Raw genomic sequence first — 21,863 nt, 5'->3', positions numbered from 1 at the left:
CGTGAAGCTGCCGCTGCTCACCAGCCCAAGCACACAGGCACAGCTCCCTCACCTCCTGCGGCTGCGCCCATAGGAGAGGGCATGAACGGCTGGTGGAGCAGCTCCTGCCCAAAGAGCCCGCGCCGCTGCCGCCGCACGTTCCCTGCCGCCCGAGCCGCAGCGCCAGCCGCCTGCCCGTGTAGGGGAAGGTGCGTAAACGAACCTGACCCCACGGAGCCAAGGCAAAAGCAAGCAATTGAGTGCAGCTGCTCTGTCCTCCTTCCAAGCTCAGGGCACAATCCTGTGCGTGTCTCCTCAGAAGTAAGTCCCATTGTGCTTGCTCCCAGGAAAGTGTGCACAGGATTACAGCCTTCAAGCTCCCTACTCAGCATTCCCCCGTCACTCACTCACACTCTCACTGCCCCATTTCCTTCACTTGGAAACTTGAAAGGGGTTTGGAGACCCCTGCACCAGATGGTATTCTGTATATGTTTGTATACTGTATGTGTAACATACTGTATATATAGCACCAAAGCATATTTCATGGTTGGGAAGTAATCACTGTTAGTATGCCTTTTATTTTATGCAGTTTTGAACTCTTAGCTTGTTTGTTCAGGAGCACTTTTGTGAACAGTGTTAAGTAGTACTAAGTGGTCTTGTTCAGAGGTAGTATTGTGTGGAAAGGCATTTACAGAAGTACAGAAGTAAATGACAGTAAAGAATGACAGTATCCTTCACAAGCAGTTTACCTGTGCACAATTTAAAACAGTTGTTCTCCAACTATGGGTCTGGACCTGATTTTTAGTGGGACCTAGAAGAGGGAAGCGTATTATGTAACTGTGACCTACAAGAGGGGAGCGCAAACTAAATATGCAGTGTATATATACTCCCCTGGGAGTGAGCCCCGTTGACTCTACTGGGGCTGACTTCTGAGTAGACAGGGAGATGAGCCACTCGCAGGCTGCACTCCTGTCCATGCATCCCTGGGATGAAGCCCCATTGACTCTACTGGGACTGACTTACCTTTCCCCCTGTTTTTGCACTGGTATGTATGGAGATCTGCCCCCCCCCCCAACTTCCATCTGTTGGTTCTGTGTGCAAGGGGTTTTGCGCTGGTCTTGCTGTGATGTCTATATAGAGATCTTCCCTCTCCCACACCTTTCCCCTGTTTTTGCACTGGTATGTATGGAGATCTGCCCCCCCAACTTCCATGTGTTGGTACTGTGTACAAGGGGTTTTGCAATGGTCTTGCTGTGATATCTATATAGAGATCTTCCCTCCACCCCCCAACCTTCTCCCTGTTTTTGCACTGGTCTGTATAGAGATCTGCTCCCCCCCCCACTTGTATTGGAATCTAGGAAGATCTGGTGAGTAGGTAGATGTGGTGTCAGCAGTGGCCCCTTTGAGGGTAAGGCCTGGGCATCCAGCAGAGTGTGCTGCACAGCTGCAGCCACTTGAAGGCAATAGGGCCCTCAGGGATATAAGAGCACCTGAGGCAGGAAGGGTTTGTGAGTTGTAGAAGGAGTGCAGGTTGACTTTGGAATCTGACCTGGCTTATTGACTTTGAACTTTGACTTGGATACTCTGACTGATTTGACTGACTTTGGAATCTGACCTTGGATTGTGACTTGGCTTATTGACTTTGGACTCTGCCCTGGATACTCTGATTGACTTTGTGACTAAGGGACTGCTAGAGACACTGGAGTTTGAAGTGCGGCTGCTGTGCCCAAGACCTGCTGACGATCCAGGGTCTGCTGTAGTGGTGGGAGGCTGCTGGCAGGAGAGAGGACCTCTGCAGGTTGAACAGGGGAGCTACCCTGGAGGTGGGGTCCAGCAGGACTGCAGGGCAGAACCAGGGCCATTTGTTGGGGGAAAGGGAAGCTAATTTGCTTAAAGTGGGCATAATTCTCCAGGCAGAGAATGGCCTTGGAATCGGGCAAAACACCGTAGAGGACCAGGTGTCTGAAAACACAGGACAAGAATGTATGACAAAACTAACTAAAAGCTACAAGAGGGGGCTACTTTATAAAAATGGGACCTATAAGAGCATAAAGGTAAAAAAAAAAAAACTATATATGCAGTGTTATCTTCATTTTAGGTGTCAAAAGGGTTTTGTGGCTCCCGAGGTTTTTTTTCTTCTGGAAAATGGGTCCAAATGGCTCTTTGAGTGTTTAAGGTTGCCAACCCCTGGCCTAGAAGAAGCATCAGCAGAGGCAGATCGAGACATTTCCTTAGGTTGCATTGCATGCATTAATATCTAGGACAATATCTTTTCCATGGGCTGCCTGAGAGTCAGTATATAGCTCAAGTTACATTAAGGGCACAATCCTAACCAACTTTCCAGCACTGACTTAGCCGCAATGCAGCCCCCAAGGTAAGGTAACAAGTATGCCCTTATTTTGAGGAAGCCCCCTTGACTGCCTCCCCACTGCAGGATGCAGTGCATGCCACATTGGCACAACTATGTCAGTGCTGGAAAGTTGGTTAGGTTGCGCCCTAAGACTACAATCCTTTGCAAGTTTACCTGGGAGTAACTCCTATTAAGCAGAGTGAGACGTGCTCCTGAGCAAACACTAATCTACTTTTATATTTACCTGAGATATTTTTAAATTCATGTTTCAATATTTATACATTTGTTTTAAACTCTTGCAGCCCACTCTACAAGCTTGACATGAAATGAGTTAGATCTGTCAATGGGAGATATGTTTCAAAGTAGGAATAACTGGTAGGTGAAGCACACCCTCTGATGAAGAAATTTAAAGTTAATTTTATTGTTGTTGTTGTTGTCTGCTCTGTTGTAGGTTGTAGCTATGGGGGCATGGTTATGGGATGTCATGACAAACCCGTGTCCTTCACAATTTACTGCTGCACCACTGATCAAAATGTTTAGACATTATTTGAGAGAAGACTTGGGTTATCTAGTACAGGATAAATATCCATAACAGTAGTAGAGCAAAGCAGGGAAATCCTGGAGAGAGTCTGCAAGGGAGTTTATACCTACTAATAGCTTGGCATCAGCAGGGGAGAAGACAATTGTGTGAATGCAGTCAGGTGACTCGGCTGCCTGCAACTTCAAGGCACTTTGGGACTCAGACCATGTGAAGCTAGTCTGCCTGTTTGTTTAGGAAATGCGTGCCTCATACAAGCCTCTGATCTTCACAAGCTCCATGGCAACAGCTCCACGGAGATTTACAGGAATACATTCCCTCTTTCGCACTTCCGCAAGTGAAATCACTTCTACGCTTCACACAGTGACAAACTCCCCAATTTTTATTGTTCTCATCTTATCATTTAAGACAATCTCCAAGTGTGGAAGCTGGCTCTTGAACATGAGTTTTCTTTTGCTTAGGTCAGTGGTTTTCACACTTTTAGCACTGGGACCCACTTTTTAGAATGAGAATCTGTCAGGATCCACCAGAAGTGATGTCATGACCAGAAGTGACATCATCAAGCAGGGAAATTTTTTTAACAATCCTAGGCTGTAATCCTACTGGCACTTACCCAGGAGTAAATCCCATTGACTATCATTGTTAAAAGCATCTACATATTAGCTTATTTAAAGTACAGATTTGTAACATTTCCCCTAAAGCAGTCTCATACCATGGCAGCATCAAGTCTAATATATTAAAAATAAAATATTGAAATGAATGGGGACCCACCTGAAATTGGCTCACGACCCACCTAATGGGTCCCAACCCACAGTTTGAGAAGCACTGGCTTAGGTTATCAAGTTGGCTACCAATGTTTCAAATAGACATATTGACAATTAGATAATTGACAGACAATTTTTATTAGACATATTGATTTTCTGTTCCATTGCATCTGACAAAGTGGACTTAGTTCATGAAAGTTTATGCTGCACCAATGCATCTGTTAATATATATCTACTGCATGCCTGCATGTATTGCCTCTTAATACATTCTTACAAGTATTGTACAGTGTATACTAACTTGGCAGATCAGCAGCAAGCCTATAGGTGAGAACTATCAAGAGAAAAGGCTCAAACACCTTTCCTTTTACCCCTGCAGGTTCTAGGTATCCTGCGTACTCCCAGCAACCAGTGGCATAGCTAGAGGGGGTGCAAAGCACTAAGTTTTGCAGGCGCCTGAATGTGCCATGCAAGGGGCCCCTCCCCTTTGGAGCCATTCCCAGTGGTGAGAGCAAGATGGAAGTGAATAGTTCTGAAGGGGAGGGACTGCTTCCATGGCGTGTTCAGGGACTTGCAAAACTTAGTGCTTTGCACCTCCTCTAGCTATGCTACTGCCAAAAAGGCAGTCCCTCCCATGAAGCAGGATAAAGTGGGCTGCCTCAGGCAGCAGATTTGGAAGCATTTATCACAATTGCTTACTTATAAATTTGCAGGTGTATATTCTTACAGGTATACTGAGAGAGAATTAAATGGCATCAATTTCACAGTTGCTCCCCTAAGCAAATACAAAGGAAAGGGGACAATTTAACAGAAAATGAAGGAAAGAGGAGAGATTTGAAAGAAAGAAGGAAATGGGTGTGTGACGAGAAAGGGTGATGAGAAAGCATTTCATGTTCTCTTCAGGCACCAAAACACATATTTTGGGTCAGCACTGCCTCATGTGCCTTCTTATCAGTGGCTTAGCTAGAGGAGGTACAAAGTACTAAGTTTTGGAGAGAGCCTTACTGCAGCATGCAAGTGGCCTTTCCCCTCCCCTTCGGAGCCATTTCAGGCGGTGGGAGCAAAATGGAAGCGAATGCCATACTGCAGTGAGGCTCCCTGCAAAACTTAGCACTTTACACCCCCTCTAGTTACATCACTGCTTCTTACTGTCCCTATTTAGAAGGGATGGTCTTTGTTTTCTTGGACTTGTCCCTGACAAATGACTGTGTTGTGTGCCAAGACAGTCATAGCTAAGCAACATTGAAATAAATGAGACTAGTTAGTCATGACTAACATAAGCCCCATTCATTTCAATGGGATTTAGTCGTGAATAATTTTCTTTGAATGCCGCCCAAAGTAACTGCATATATTTTTCACATTTAGGAACATTCTTTCCACTGTGTTAGCAAACTGGTCAACTTGTTAGCAAATTATGGTCACTTTACAGACACACTCTGCTTCCAAAAACAGGCTGTTGCATAGTAAAGGGACACCTATATCTTTTGAAACAGTCACTATAGCTGTGCCTTTGGCAGTCACATGATCAGCTGCAGTTACCAGATGATAAGATCTATCTCCATGCCATGATCAAACCACAGCTAAGACACAGTAACAAGGGCTGAAAGGTTGAAAGGTTGGTAACCCACTACAACAGGCACAGACACGCTTTCAGCAGCAAGTAATAGTGAGAGATGGGGAAGGGGCAATTAAGTGGCTCTTGGTGAGAGACTGATGGCACTAAAAGTACAGGAGAATGTGTCTAAATTCATCTGCAGAAAGTTGGCTGCTGTGCCTTCTCCAAGTGGCCCTGACATTGGCTGAAGGAGATAGCTGCTCAAAGGAGAAGCGGTTGCCAACTCTGCTCACTGCTGATTCCTGTTTGGCTGCTGCTATAGCAGCATTCAGAGATAAGAATCAGCAAGAGGAGGGGTATGTCTCCCTTAATAGCATCTGCTCCTCGGACAGATGGAGAAGCTGGAATAAGCTCAAGTGTGAGTAGACTGCAAAGACTAGATGCACATTGGATGAGACCAGGACTTTGTTGCAACATCCATTAAGAAAGTAAGAAGTGTATTGCTCACTAGAGAGTGTCACTCACTGTATCTCTTGTTTCTTGCCAAGGTCAGAAATGATGTTTCTATTTTACTAATTTATGAGGCATCTCTTCTGTTTCATATGGGGCAGTCCAGAGGTGCCCTTGGGTCGATGCAAGTCTCTTGCACTGGCCCAACATTGTTACAAAGTGCCATAAAGCCCTTTTGCACCAACATAAAGCCCTTTTGCACCTTTAAAACAACAGTAATAGAGGCCCAGCAGAGGTGTATACTGCAAAGAAAGAAGGGTTCCACTAAATCCAGGAGGGTGCCCGCATGGCTAACCAGCCAAGTTAGAGAGGCTGTGAAGGGCAAGGAAGCTTCCTTCCGTAAATGGAAGTCTTGCCCTAATGAGGAGAATAAAAAGGAATATAAACTGTGGCAAAAGAAATGTAAGAAGGTGATACTGGAGGCCAAGCGAGACTATGAGGAACGCATGGCCAGCAACATTAAGGGGAATAATAAAAGCTTCTTCAAATATGTTAGAAGCAGGAAACCCGCCAGAGAAGCGGTTGGCCCTCTGGATGGTGAGGGAGGGAAAGGGGAGATAAAAGGAGACTTAGAGATGGCAGAGAAATTAAATGAGTTCTTTGCATCTGTCTTCACGGCAGAAGACCTCGGGCAGATACCGCTGCCCGAACGGCCCCTCCTGACCGAGGAGTTAAGTCAGATAGAGGTTAAAAGAGAAGATGTTTCAGACCTCATTGATAAATTAAAGATCAATAAGTCACCGGGCCCTGATGGCATCCACCCAAGAGTTATTAGGGAATTGAAGAATGAAGTTGAAGACCTCTTGACTAAGGTATGCAACTTGTCCCTCAAAACGGCCATGGTGCCAGAAGATTGGAGGATAGCAAATGTCACGCCTATTTTTAAAAAGGGAAAGAGGGGGGACCCGGGAAACTATAGGCCGGTCAGCCTAACATCCATACCGGGTAAGATGGTGGAATGCCTCATCAAAGATAGGATCTCAAAACACATAGACGAACAGGCCTTGCTGAGGGAGAGTCAGCATGGCTTCTGTAAGGGTAAGTCTTGCCTCACGAACCTTATAGAATTCTTTGAAAAGGTCAACAGGCATGTGGATGCGGGAGAACCCATGGACATTATATATCTGGACTTTCAGAAGGCGTTTGACACGGTCCCTCACCAAAGACTACTGAAAAAAACTCCACAGTCAGGGAATTAGAGGACAGGTCCTCTCGTGGATTGAGAACTGGTTGGAGGCCAGGAAGCAGAGAGTGGGTGTCAATGGGCAATTTTCACAATGGAGAGAGGTGAAAAGCAGTGTGCCCCAAGGATCTGTTCTGGGACTGGTGCTTTTCAACCTCTTCATAAATGACCTGGAGACAGGGTTGAGCAGTGAAGTGGCTAAGTTTGCAGACGACACCAAACTTTTCCGAGTGGTGAAGACCAGAAGTGATTGTGAGGAGCTCCAGAAGGATCTCTCCAGACTGGCAGAATGGGCAGCAAAATGGCAGATGCGCTTCAATGTCAGTAAGTGTAAAGTCATGCACATTGGGGCAAAAAATCAAAACTTCACATATAGCCTGATGGGTTCTGAGCTGTCTGTGACAGATCAGGAGAGAGATCTTGGGGTGGTGGTGGACAGGTCGATGAAAGTGTCGACCCAATGTGCAGCGGCAGTGAAGAAGGCCAATTCTATGCTTGGGATCATTAGGAAGGGTATTGAGAACAAAACGGCTAGTATTATAATGCCGTTGTACAAATCTATGGTAAGGCCACACCTGGAGTATTGTGTCCAGTTCTGGTCGCCGCATCTCAAAAAAGACATAGTGGAAATGGAAAAGGTGCAAAAGAGAGCAACTAAGCTGATTACGGGGCTGGGGCACCTTCCTTATGAGGAAAGGCTACGGCGTTTGGGCCTCTTCAGCCTAGAAAAGAGACGCCTGAGGGGGGACATGATTGAGACATACAAAATTATGCAGGGGATGGACAGAGTGGATAGGGAGATGCTCTTTACACTCTCACATAATACCAGAACCAGGGGACATCCACTAAAATTGAGTGTTGGGCGGGTTAGGACAGACAAAAGAAAATATTTCTTTACTCAGCGTGTGGTCGGTCTGTGGAACTCCTTGCCACAGGATGTGGTGCTGGCGTCTAGCCTAGACGCCTTTAAAAGGGGATTGGACAAGTTTCTGGAGGAAAAATCCATTATGGGGTACAAGCCATGATGTGTATGCGCAACCTCCTGATTTTAGAAATGGGTTATGTCAGAATGCCAGATGCAAGGGAGGGCACCAGGGTGAGGTCTCTTGTTATCTGGTGTGCTCCCTGGGGCATTTGGTGGGCCGCTGTGAGATACAGGAAGCTGGACTAGATGGGCCTATGGCCTGATCCAGTGGGGCTGTTCTTATGTTCTTATAAGGAGAGTTAGGCCAGCACACAGACATGTGACAGCCTCCTGTGCTGATGTAGGCCCTGTGGATGGGTGAGTTTGCGTCGGCTAAGCTTGGCCAGCGCAGGGGTCTGGAGGGAATGTGGGGAGGGCAGGGAGGAGGCAGGAGGGAAGAATTTCAGGGAGGAGGAAAGGAAGGCGGCAGGCATTCCCAGGGGATGGTGGGCGGGGAGCGGGAGGCAGGCCCTGTTTCTGGGTGGCCCTAGGCAGTTCCAGGCTGCTTGGATTTGCACCACCTTGTCAGGTGGCACAGATCCGAGTAGACTCATTGGGGCTGCTGCAGCTCTTCCTGAGGTAAGGGGAAAGGTTCCTCTTGACTCGGGCTGAGCCTCGGACAGGCCCAAACCTGTGCTGGATACAGTGCAGGCTCACTGGCCTGCCTGTTCCAGCGCCGGTTAGGATTGCACCCTTAATCATGTATAAGATGGTTTGCATTATTTATGAAGATAGTGTGACAAAATACATCAGCGTCCAGGCTCTTTGTGGTCTGGGGTGCTTCTTAGTGGCCTGTATTGTAGTTTGGAAGACTAGAGGGGTGTCTTGACCAGAAGCCTAGATGGCATGGAAGTTCTTTTATGCTCTCCCCACTTCCCTGAGCACTGAGAAATGTCAAGGGTAGCATTAGTTGGGATTTGGAGGAGAAAGGACCATCATCCACAAACACTCAGAATTGATCACATATTTTCCAGCAGTTGGATTTCCAGCAGTTGGATCCATTGAGAAAATCATCCAAGTACCAGGCAATTCACCAATAATCTCCCTTACAAAAAAAACCTTTGGCCAGCCACCATCTTGCTAAGTGAACCCAACCTTGAGCTGGACTGTGCCCAGTGTCTTTCTGTGTGTCATCTGCTCTGCTGTGCATTGCAGAAGAACCCCACCATTCAAAAATGTTTCCACCAAGCATATGTACATTTTGCAGACCGAGCATCCTTCTGGTGCCCTTTTGGAACCAGCCCTTGTTCCTCCCACCATTTCTAAACCTGGTGCCACGCAGTCTGTCTCCTGAGTACTTACTATAAGTACTCCACCATCATCCTACTCATTAGCCTGCATCTAAGGGTTTACTTGCAATGTTGCTCTGTTATGAGAGGAAAACACTGATCAATTAGTAGACCAGTCTTCTCCCCATGGGAAAGCCCAAGTATTTGATTGATGAAAGTAACTTCCCACCTGTAAGATTCTGCGCAAGGGTTTTTGTGTATAGTGGGCAGCAAATCCTACATCCAAACTCTTGTCGGTTACAAAAGTTTGACCCATTGCCTGCTATTAAATTGTTACATGCTTGCACCCCACTTCTCCAAGCAGAAAAGTTCCAGGAGTTGCAGCCCAATCTGACTTTGGGCTTCCTTTGGAGGAGAAATCACTATAGGCTTGTGGTGGCTTTGTATTATTTGCTTTATTTACAAATATGCAAGTGTGATTTGTAAATGCATTGGATGGAGTTAGATATCACGTTCCTGCGAGCAACATCAGCTACATGTGCCTTCTGCAGTCTTAAGCTGCCAGCTCTTCCTCTTGGCTTTGGTCTCTCTCAGATCAAATCCCAGCTTGTGCTCTCTCTCTCTCTCTCTCTCTCTCTCTCTCTCTCTCCTCCAAATCTCCAACTCACACAGCCCATTTGCCATCTTCACTAATTCAGAAAGGGAAAAGGCAAGGGGGGAATCAGCCCCTTCTCTCAGGTAGATGTACTGCAGGGTCTTGAAGAGATTCCCATTCAAGGAGTTTCATTGGCCATTAACATTTATTAACCCTCTTTTGTCCATTCCAGGCAACTGGCCATGCATTGCCTCATACATTGTTCTCATGCCATGCTCATTTGTGTTGTCAAATTCCAGTCTTATGACAAAATTATTGAACCCCTCATTTGGGGACTGAAACCAGCTTCATATCATCTCATGGCTCTTGCCTGTACCTTACACTACATCCCATGCAGAACACATCCGCTCGGTACTAGGCTGAAACAATGCATCACACATTTAATTTCTGGGGGGAAAAAAGTAACTGGGCAGAGTCCTCTTTCCTGGGGATTCTGGCATTGGCTGTGTGCCTATACAGCTGACCATCTGTATTGCCCTAGAAATAGTGCCACTCATTTGTTTGTGTTTATTTGCTTGTTTTATTTAAGCATTTCTATCCTGCCTTTGGTGTCAGCCTCAAGGCAGTTTACAGAGAACATCTACAGAAAAAAAATGTTAAGACAGTAGAACAAAATGTCAGATAACTGTACTCATACATGCAAATAAACATCCAAACAAAGCAGGAAATCAGTACATTACACAAAGGACCCGATATTAGAAATGTCATTAAGGAGCTTACAGAACAAGACCCACTTTGCCTGGTTCCTGAAAGACAGTAAGGAAGGTGACAGGTGAACATGTCTAGGACATTGAGGAGTCAGACTGCATGGCATTGCCCTCTGCCTCTTCCGCCTACCAGCTGATGCTTAAGAGGTTGTCACTTGCTACCCCTGGGCGCTGCTCTCTCACTCCAGAGTCTTCACAGTGTGCTTCGAGTATTCTCCTGCCCTCTCACCTCTGCATATCCGCTGTTTTCTGGGAGAGCATGCCATGTCTGTAGACTTGCATTTTTAGGCTGAGGACTGAAATAAGTTTTGAAGACTTTTTATTTGCTTTTGGTAAGCTGCTTTGGGTCTCTCTGGGGAGAAAGACGGGGTAAAAGTGCTGTAAGAAAACAGACTGCTGAAGGGGGCTTGACAGAGATACCATTGCCTGTGGTGTGACTCTAATTTCTTTTCTCTCCATGTCACCTGTGGTCAACCTGCTTTAACATATTTTGAAGCACTTCCAAAATCTGTTTACCAAATAAGGAAGTGGATGACAGGAAAATGATGCTTCTTTCACAGGGCTGGCCCAAGAATTTTCAGCACCTGAGATGGCATGCCAAGTGCTGCCCCCCTTACTTATTGAGGAGCCAGGCTCTACTCCTCCCACTCCCTGAGCTGGAAAAGAAGAGGGGGATGGAGCAGAAGAGGAAGTATGGAGGAGATTGGCAAGCTAGATGCTGTAGCCTACCATTATGCTTTCTCTTCCACTCTGTCCTCCTCTTCCAAACCAGAGTGTGGTAGGTGTCCCCTGAGAATCTGGTGCCTAAGGCAGCTGCCTCAGTTGGCCTCATGGATGGGCCGCCTCTCTGTAAGCAGGAGGAAACTTCAGTTAACAAAGCATTGTCCCTTTGGCCTTGAAGGCTTTTTGCAGAGAGAGGGAACACAAAATACCTGTTTTTGCCATGATGAAACTTGTTTGGGCTGAAATAAAACCTCAGTAAAATGCCAGGTGGTGTTTTGCTTATCAAACTGTTGTTTATTCACTGGCATTGCTACCAGCTTAAATTCTGGAAATAAGGGGCACTTCAGTGATGGACTTTTTGAGCTATGGAGCTGTAGAGTTCTGAAAGGTCTCTAAGGCTATGATGGCAAATATTACACAATGAATTCACTTCAACATAAATACATTGGCACAACTAAATGTACAGCCTTACTTCCATATGCTATATTAATAATGCAAAAAAAAAAAAAAAAAAAAAAAGCCCTCTCTGCTGATAATTATCCAAAAGAGAATGGAAGAGAATGGAAAAACATCCACTACTAATGCACCCTTTAATTACATTGGTTTGGTCTATAAGACTGTTATTGAAGTACTCAGTGGCAGTAACTAAGGGCCCAATCCAACTTTTCAGTTCTAATGCAGTGGCAGCCACAATGCAGCCCCAAGGTAAGGGAAAAAACATTCTCTTACCTTGAGAAGGCCTCCATGACTGCGCCCCTTCCCCCCCACTACTGGATACAACTCACACCCCTTTGACATGGTGCATCAGTACTAGAAACTTGGATAGGATTGGGCCCCAACAGTGCAATCCTAGGCATGTCTACTCAGAAGTAAGCCCCATTGATGTCAACATGTCTTCCTCCAAGCTAAATTGGTGTATAGGATTGCAGCCTAACTCTGCAATTTGTACTTGGTGTTCTGTTTTTGAGCCACTTAAGGTGCTTTGAGGTCTCTACACAGTGGACATCAACACAGAGCAGAACTCTGGCTTTCCACACATTTAGGTATTCAGTGCTTGTGGCCTGGCACTTGATAAAATGAAAATTCCTTTGGCCTGCCTTTCACTGGCAGGCTTTAGAGTTGATTAATCTTCCATAAATAATCGGTCTTGAGCTGAAGGAAGCGGTTTTTATGCTGATTGGTTTGCACTGCCAGGGTTCTTGTCCAAGGAACGTGCCCTCCCTGCTGTGTTCTCCTATGAGGTCTTCCTCTGCCTTTGCAGGACAGGCTAGAATTCCCTTTGTCTAAGCAGTGTCTAAAGAAAGCCACAGAGTAATTGCTCTTTGTCGCCCTATTATTGGTGCATTAGATTTGCCGGAGCATTGCATTGTGGGAATTCAATTTTCTCAGAAAATGATATGGCATCATGATGAAAACTTAATTGTGTGAGTCTTCTGTCTAGTTTTGCACAGGACTGGGGGAGTGGCAGGAGGATGTCCTTGGCAGTCTCTGGCATTGTTTGTGTTTAGGATCGATGCCTGGCTTAAAACATTTCCACTGAGGTGAGCGTGAAATTTCCAGATGAGCTGAAAGTTGTATGCTGGGTTTAGAAGGGGTTTCCCACTCAGAGTAGATTGGCAGTGACCTGATTATGTTTTGTCCTTCTCCCTCCTGTAGTATGTGGCTGGCAGCACCTCTGTTGTTTGAATTGTACAGACTGAACTGGGGGGCATTAGTTAGCATAAAAGTCTACTTTTCAATAGGGAGTTTGATTTGATGACCTCTTCGTTCCTCCCCACCTTAGGATCCTCATACGTGCTTGGTTCTATGCGTATTTACAAAGCTTGACCCGAAGACAGTCTCATTCATGCTTGGAAACCTAAAGATATTACACTAAGGGCGCAATCCAGTCCCTTGTGCCAGCCCAGGAGAGTCACAAACATGGCATAAGGCACGTTTGTGCCTCCTCGAGAGTCAGTTGGACCGGCACGCAGAGGCGCACTAGTCTACAGAGACTGAATTCAGCCTCCGTGCCAACAGAGGGAGTGAGCCTTGCATCGGCCAAGATTGGCCTACGCAAGGCTCTGTGGAGGGCAGAGAGGAGGCAAGGAGGAGGCGGAAGGGAGGTGTTCTGGGGCAGGGGGAGGGCAGGGAGAGGGTGGTCCTGGGGGTGGGTGGACAAGGAACAGGAGGCAGAGCTGTTATGCCGGATCCTAGCCCCTATACCCAAGCAGCACGGAGCAGCTTCAAGCTGCTCCACTGTCCTTGTGCTGCCTCAGGAGGTGGCGCAAGTCTGAGGAGACCTATACAGACTGCAGTAGCTTACCTGGGGGTAAGGGGAAGAGTTTCCCCTTACCTTTGGCTGAGCCACTTTGCAGCCTGACCTTGCTCTAGATACAGCACAAGCCTCCTGGCTTGCCTATTCCAGCACAAGATAGGATTGCGCTGCATGGAGGCCAAGTAAAGACAGTGGGAGGCCAAGCTCCCTTTGGCCCCTGCCTCCCTCTCTGTGGCCTTTCTCAATGACTTACAGCCCAATCCTGAGCTGCCCAGAGTATGGGGCTGCCACGGTGCCACGGTGCTGCTGTAGCACCAAAAATGCCTGCCACGGCATCCAACATGCAACTGGGCAGCCGGCAGCAGCTCCTCGGGGGACATTTGTTCCCTTCCCCCAGGTAAGGAAAGTACCCTGCAATGGAGTTACTCGATTCTGCAGCAACCCTTGGGCTGGCGCAGAATCAAAGAGTTCTGTGTTGGGCCGCGTGGCCTGACACAGAGCTCAGGATCCAGTGGAGCTGAGCTCTACTGATCCTGCTTTCTGCCTGCCCCGCTCCCTCCCCTAGAATACAACCTCCCTGTCCTTTGCCCACCTCCCCCCATCCTGGAAGCCACCTCCCCGCCTCTTCCCATGTCCCCACCTACTTCTCCACTGCCCGGTGATTCAGCAAGCAGCAGAGCGCCAGCTATCCCCCAGCACTAGCCCTGCGCTTGCTGGCGCTGGGCTAGCTCTGCTGCTCGGCCAGCACTAAGTTCTGCAAACGTACCTTATGGCACATTTGTGACAGTGCATGCTAGCACTTATTCCCTATTGCACTTTCCTTGTCTGCAATTTGAAGGACAGTTTGCCACTTTCCCAATCCACACCATTCCTGCCACTTTCTCAGTCATCTGCAATGCAAAAAGTCTCAAGCGCTATAGCTTAACTTCATTACCCTTTGCTATTCCTTTGTAGAGGTTACACTAAAAATGGACCATCTCATCAGAAAAGTGGCAGCTGCAGAGGTACTCAATGAATTGACTGATTATGTTTGTTTCAAAACAAGCTGCTCGCTCCAAAGGGACTTAGACCTGGGGGATGGGGGTTGTGGTTTCGCTTATGTAATGTTGTAATGGTTGTACTGGGACCACATTTCTTTTTTGTTAGGAAGGGACAGGCTCTTAAAGTCCAATAAAAATGCATTTGATAAAAATTAAATTAAAAGAGAGAAAAGGACAAACTGTAAAGTACAGTATTTATTTACAGTATTGGCAACCTTCAGTCTCGAAAGACTATGGTATCGCGCTCTGAAAGGTGGTTCTGGCACAGCGTCTAGTGTGGCTGAAAAGGCCAATCCGGGAGTGACAATCCCTTCCACACCGGGAGCAAGTGCAGTCTGTCCCTGGTCTGTCTCCCTGGCTATGGGCCTTCCTTCTTTGCCTCTTAGCCTCAGACTGTTGGCCAAGTGTCTCTTCAAACTGGGAAAGGCCATGCTGCACAGCCTGCCTCCAAGCGGGCCGCTCAGAGGCCAGGGTTTCCCACTTGTTGAGGTCCATCCCTAAGGCCTTCAGATCCCTCTTGCAGATGTCCTTGTATCGCAGCTGTGGTCTACCTGTAGGGCGCTTTCCTTGCATGAGTTCTCCATAGAGGAGATCCTTTGGGATCCGGCCATCATCCATTCTCACGACATGACCAAGCCAACGCAGGCGTCTCTGTTTCAGCAGTGAATACATGCTAGGGATTCCAGCACGTTCCAGGACTGTGTTGTTTGGAACTTTGTCCTGCCAGGTGATGCCGAGGATGCGTCGGAGGCAGCGCATGTGGAAAGCGCTCAGTTTCCTCTCCTGTTGTGAGCGAAGAGTCCATGACTCGCTGCAGTACAGAAGTGTACTCAGGACGCAAGCTCTGTAGACCTGGATCTTGGTATGTTCCGTCAGCTTCTTGTTGGACCAGACTCTCTTTGTGAGTCTGGAAAACGTGGTAGCTGCTTTACCGATGCGCTTGTTTAGCTCGGTATCGAGAGAATGTGTGTCGGAGATCGTTGAGCCAAGGTACACAAAGTCATGGACAACCTCCAGTTCATGCTCAGAGATTGTAATGCAGGGAGGTGAGTCCACATCCTGAACCATGACCTGTGTTTTCTTCAGGCTGATTGTCAGTCCAAAATCTTGGCAGGCCTTGCTAAAACGATCCATGAGCTGCTGGAGATCTTTGGCAGAGTGGGTAGTGACAGCTGCATCGTCGGCAAAGAGGAAGTCACGCAGACATTTCAGCTGGACTTTGGATTTTGCTCTCAGTCTGGAGAGGTTGAAGAGCTTTCCGTCTGATCTGGTCCGGAGATAGATGCCTTCTGTTGCAGTTCCAAAGGCCTGCTTCAGCAGGACAGCGAAGAAAATCCCAAACAAGGTTGGTGCAAGAACACAGCCCTGCTTCACTCCGCTTCGGATGTCAAAAGGGTCTGATGTGGAGCCATCGAAGACAACAGTGCCCTTCATGTCCTTGTGGAAAGATCTGATGATGCTGAGGAGCCTGGGTGGACATCCAATCTTGGGGAGAATCTTGAAGAGGCCGTCTCTGCTGACCAGGTCAAAAGCCTTTGTGAGATCTATGAAGGCTATAAAGAGTGGCTGTCGTTGTTCCCTGCATTTCTCCTGCAGTTGTCTAAGGGAGAATACCATATCAGTGGTGGACCTGTTGGCTCGGAATCCACACTGCGATTCTGGATAGACGCTCTCTGCAAGTACCTGGAGCCTCTTTAGTACAACTCGGGCAAACAGCTTTCCTACAACGCTAAGGAGAGAGATGCCGCGGTAGTTGTTGCAGTCACCCCTGTCACCTTTGTTCTTGTACAGCGTGATGATGTTTGCATCCCTCATGTCTTGAGGTACTCCACCTTCTCTCCAGCAGAGACAGAGGATTTCATGCAGCTCAGTGACTATGATCTCTTTGCAGCATTTTAGGACTTCAGCAGGGATGCTGTCTTTTCCAGGTGCCTTGCCAAAGGCAAGGGAGTCCAGGGCCATGTGAAGTTCTTCTAGGGTTGGTTCACTGTCAAGCTCTTCCAGCACAGGCAGGCACTCAATGTTGTTCAGTGCTTCTTCGGTGACTACATTTTCTCTGGAATATAGCTCAGAGTAGTGCTGCACCCAGCGTTCCATCTGCTGCGCCCGATCCTGGATGACCTCGCCTGTGGCAGACTTCAGAGGGGCAATTTTCTTCTGTGTTGGACCTAGGGCCTGCTTGATACCATCATACATCCCCTTGATGTTGCCCGTGTCAGCTGCTATCTGTATTTCGGAACAGAGCTGGAGCCAGTAGTCGTTAGCACATCTCCTGGCAGTCTGTTGGACTTTGCTGCGAGCAGTTCGGAGGACCTGCAGGTTGCGCTCACTGGGACAGGCCTTGTATGCTGCTTGAGCTCTCCTCTTTTCCTCAATGACTGGTGTCAACTCCTCAGAGTGGGCTTCAAACCAGTCTGCCGCCTTGTTGGTCTTCTTGCCGAATATGGACAAGGCGGTGTTGTAAACGGTATTCTTGAAATGTTCCCATCTGTTGGATGCGTTTGCGTCGGCCGGGCCTGGAAGAGATTCCTCAAGCGCTTGTGCAAATTCCTCCACTTTTCTCTGATCCCGGGTCTTGCTGGTATCAATGCGAGGTCTTCCTTCCTTTTTCATGTGATACAGTCGCTTTGTTTGCAGTTTCACTCTGCTGCACACCAGGGAGTGGTCAGTGTCGCAGGTAGCACCATGATAACTGCGTGTGATCTTGATGCTGGGAAGGCTGGAGCGTCTGGTGAGGATCAGGTCGAGCTGGTGCCAGTGCTTTGATCTTGGATGTCTCCAAGAGACTCTATGTTGGGGCTTTGTGTTGAAGAATGTGTTGCTGACACAGAGACCGTGATGACAGCAAAACTCTAGCAGGCGTTGGCCATTTTCGTTCATCCTCCCAGTGCCAAACTGACCTAAGCAAGTGGGCCATGAACTGTTATCAGCACCAACTCTAGCATTGAAATCGCCGAGGATGAACAATGGCTCTTTTACAGGGATTTTCTTGACAGTGGTGGCCAGGTCATCATAGAATTTGTCTTTGGCTTCTGCTGGAGACGACAGAGTCGGTGCATAAGCACTGATGAGAGTGATAGGTCCTGCTGATGACTGGAGCTGCAGGGACAAAATTCTTTCACTTCCCACAGTAGGTGGGATGATGGATTTCAGCAGGGTATTTCTGACCGCAAAGCCAACGCCATGTTCCCTGGTTTCGTTTGGTGGTTTTCCCTGCCAGAAAAATGAGAAATTTCTCTCCTTGACAGATCCGGAATCTGGCAGCCTAGTCTCTTGAAGGGCGACGATGTCCATCTGCAGTCTGCTCAGCTCCATGTCGATGACAGCTGTTTTGCGTGCGTCGTCTATTTCTTGCAGGTCATCAGAGAAGCCAGGTGTCATTGTCCTAACGTTCCAGGTGCCCAGCTTTAGGGCAGTAGTTTTCTGTTTTCTGTTGCATGGTGCAGAGTTGTCGATCCGCTTGTCGGTTTTCACCCTAAACCCCACGCACCCCATGAGGTTAACGGACCGTGGCGAGGCAACACCTTACTGGCTGGGGACTGCCCAGCTTAAGGCGGGCGGTAGCTGCCCAATGAGATGCAATGATCTCTCCCACCGTCGGAAGCAGCCCCTGGCGTCATGCTCTACGCCAATCGAGCAAAGACTTATAACCGGTAAACTGCTGCTTCCCGTGTTGTGCCGACGCCGTATGGCGAAGTTGGAGTGTCCTCTCCAGTGCGCGAGGCCTGGGTAAAGAAGGTATGGAGGATAGGCTGTTACCCATGCAGCAAATCCCCCCTCTCCATGTCGCTGGAATGGTCCAATGGAAAGGCAGAAGCCAATACGGTTGGTTCCAGCGGCGTCGCAGGAGTTGCCAGAACGTGACTGTGTTCAGCCATGAACTGCCTAAGGGACTCCGGCTCCTGATTTTGCCTCGAGGTTGACTCCTGAAGCCTTTTCCAGAACTGGATGTAGCCACAAGGCAGTGGAGGTTTGAGGTCAGAGTTTCCTTCTCTTAGATGAGCTGCCTTCCTAGGCTGACGAGTCCCATCTACCCGGTGGCTGTTTAGTCGCCTCTTACGACAAGTACAGCCAAACTGAGGGCCTATTCTTAGCCCCCAGCCCCCAGGGGTTTTACAGTGCCAAGCTGTAAATAAATACTGTAGTAAAAAAAAAAAAATCCATTGAAGAGTGGCACTTTATGCTGTTGTGGACACAAGTGGCAATCTATTTTATTTTTCACATTTTTATATGGTGTACACAGCTCACAGCTTTATTTTATCCTCACAATAACCCTGTGAGGTAGGTGAGGCTGAGAGAAAGTGACTGGCACAAGGTCACCCAGGAAACTTCATGGCTAAGGGGGGATTTGAACTTGCACCTTCCAGGTCTAAGTCCACTTTCCTAACCACTACACCACCCTGGCTCTGTTTCATGAATTACATGAATGCACTCCAATTGGAAGGATGGGCAGATATATTTATAAAAATGGCAGTCACTTTTGAGCATGACTCAAGCAAAATAAATATACCCACAAATATTGGCAGTGACCTAAAGTAGTTAAATGAAGTATGAGTTCAGAAAATATTGGTTGCTTCTTCCTTTGATCTCTTTTCTCTTGTGCAATGTATGCAGGGATGATCTATCCATGAAGCTGATGGGGGAGTCAGACAGCAGATTGCTGGGGCTGGTGCCCACTTCTGTCTGCCTACCTGCTCCACCGACTCTCCTCCTCCCACTCCCTGAATTGGAACTAGAAGAGGGGGAAGGAACAAAAGAGAAAGTAGGCAGCAGAGATGAGTAGTAAGCTAGAGCAGTATTTCTCAAACTGTGGGTCGGGACCCACTAGGTGGGTCATGAGCCAATTTCAGGTGGGTCCCCATTCATTTCAATATTTTATTTTTAATATATTAGACTTGATGCTGCCATGGTATATGACTGCATTTGAGGAAATGTTACAGAACTGTACTTTGAACAGGCTATTGTGTATATGCCTTTAACAGTCAATGGGACTTACTCCTGGATAAGTGTGGGTAGGATTGCAGCCTAGGATTGATACAATTTTCCTGCTTGGTGATGTCATTTCCAGTCACGTCATCACTTCTGGTGGGTCCTGACAGATTCTAATTCTAAAAAGTGGGTCCCGGTGCTAAATATTTGAGAACTACCACCACTTCGTCTTCTGCTCTGTCCTGCTCTTCCTTTTCCTGTCCAAGGAGTGGAAGGAGCAGAGCCTGCCACATCACTAGATAACAGAGGGGCAATATTTAGTATGCCACCTCAGGCATCAGAAGGCCTTGGGTCAGTCCTGGATGTATAACAAGGAGTGTTTATAATACGTTATTTTTTGGAAAAAGAAAAAGGCAACGTGCCTACAAAGCCATACCTTGGCTGCCTGCTTGCTGTAGAACACACACACAAACACACACACCCCGCCCCTGTGTGTTTTACTAAGAGCACTGTTATCATCTGTGCACCTGTATTTGGAGTACTCTCTCACAAAAGGATATCATCCGCTCTGCTATATGCATGGTGACAGAAGTGTATTCTGCAGCTTTGTTATTCTGTTTTTGATAAGAGATATTTGGTAGCCCTTTTCCTAAATGCTTAAAGTGTATTTCATACCATAGCTCCGTAAAGTAGACCACTCTTGTTATCTCCATATTTCAGATATAATCCCCATGTTGCCATAGGCCACCTAAACTAGGCACGACGTTAAATATGTCATTGAGCCACACATATTTTGTGGAGTTTTGTGTTTTTTGTAAATAGCAGCCATGGGCCCCTCAATCCAGTTGAAGAGCCTGGAGGAGCAAAGGGTTAAATCATGAGTGAGCATGAAGCAAATCAGCGCAGCTTGGATTGACAGCAGGTTGGAGGGAAGCAGTGGTGGCAGACTTAGGGTGAAGGTCACCTTGAATCTGTCACCCCCTCAGATCCCTTGCAACCTGCCACCAACACAATTTGCTTTGGGTGGCTGTGTGGATGGACCAGTCACTGGCCCTGTGACTGCTATTTGCTCAGGAAAAAATACTGGATCCAACCCATGGCTATTTAGGCTGCACCAGCACCATTCCTTCCACCACAGTTCTTTTTCTTCTTGTATTTTGTGGTCAGCCTGGTTGTGTTAGTCCACAGATAGATTCAGCATAATCCTAACCATGTTCAAAGTCAGTCCCAATGAGTTCTTTTAGGACTTTTTAAAAAATGTGTTTAGGATTTCAGCCTTTGTTTCAGATTGAGGTACCAGCATCTGTGTCTTTGGTTTGCCCCCTTTTAAGTTGTGCCTTATGAGCCACATCTCAGCTTTTTATCAGATATGTTCAGCGCATGCTGCTGTCTGGTTATTTTGAAAAATGCATCCCTATTTTGCAAGCGTAGGTGAGCAGAATTTCTTTGGACAGAAATTGCCTTTGCCTCTTGTGCTGTGCAGCAAGCACTGAATTGAGACACAATGTTCCCTGAGATGTGCTGAAGAAAGGTCTCACGGTATGTTTTGTTTTATTCCTCCCACAGCTACAAGAGTGTGGTGACCCCCAAGCGTGCTGGGGTGGCTATCGCTTGCTGCTGGCTGGTCTCCTTCCTCGTAGGGCTGACCCCCATGTTCGGCTGGAACAACTTGAATAAAATGAGAAAGACTCAGGAGATGAACTCTAGCGAGTCGGGGCTCACCATCAGTTGTCAGTTTGAGAATGTCATCAGCATGGAGTACATGGTATATTTCAATTTCTTCATCTGGGTGTTACCTCCACTGCTGCTCATGTTCATCATCTATCTGGAGGTCTTCAAGATCATCCGCAAGCAGCTCAACAAAAAGGTTGCCTCCAGCACAATGGACCCAGAGAAATATTATGGGAAGGAGCTGAAAATTGCCAAGTCTCTGGCCCTGGTTCTTTTCTTGTTTGCAGTGAGCTGGCTCCCTCTGCACACTCGTAACTGCATCAGCTTTTTCTGCCCCTCCTGTAAGACCCACAGCATCCTCACCTACATCGCTATATTTCTGACGCATGGGAACTCGGCCATGAACCCCATCGTTTACGCCTTCAGGATTAAAAAATTCAGGACCACATTCCTGCAAATCTGGAACCAATATTTTTGCTGTAATGTGCACAAAAATGCAAACAATATTGATAACACTGACATTGCCATCTAGGAATCAGCTAAGGCCAAGCTGTCTGCGAGCATTCAAGCCACATGGGATGATGTGTAATCATGCCTTTCCTTGTCTCACTAGCCAAGTTGGCTTTCTCTCTATTATTTGTTAGGCCTGCTCCTGGCAGGACAAGCAAGGCCCAGAGCCAGTCCAGGGCATTATTTATTACTAGTAGTACTGTAGCATTCTAGGAGCTGTTCTTTGATTTTTTTTTTAAAGTGACACATATTTACGCACTTAAAGGGGAATTATCCCAAAAGGAAGCTGTGACGTATCTTTC

General features: G+C 47.3%; 1 protein-coding gene across 1 annotated transcript in view; it reads left to right on the top strand.

Annotated features, from left to right (window-relative positions):
* LOC136649153 (adenosine receptor A1-like) overlaps positions 1-21,583 on the top strand; it is a 79,964-nt gene extending 58,381 nt beyond the window's left edge. The window contains exon 3 of the mRNA XM_066625595.1: positions 20,947-21,583. Coding sequence (XP_066481692.1) covers positions 20,947-21,583 — 637 coding nt within the window. The remainder of the gene's footprint in view (positions 1-20,946) is intronic.
* The last annotated feature ends 280 nt before the right edge of the window (positions 21,584-21,863 follow it).

This window comes from Tiliqua scincoides, chromosome 4 (genome assembly GCF_035046505.1).
Source record: "Tiliqua scincoides isolate rTilSci1 chromosome 4, rTilSci1.hap2, whole genome shotgun sequence".
Taxonomy (NCBI): domain Eukaryota; kingdom Metazoa; phylum Chordata; class Lepidosauria; order Squamata; family Scincidae; genus Tiliqua; species Tiliqua scincoides.
Note: the sequence above shows the minus strand (reverse complement) of the source record. Positions and strands in the feature narration are given on the sequence as shown.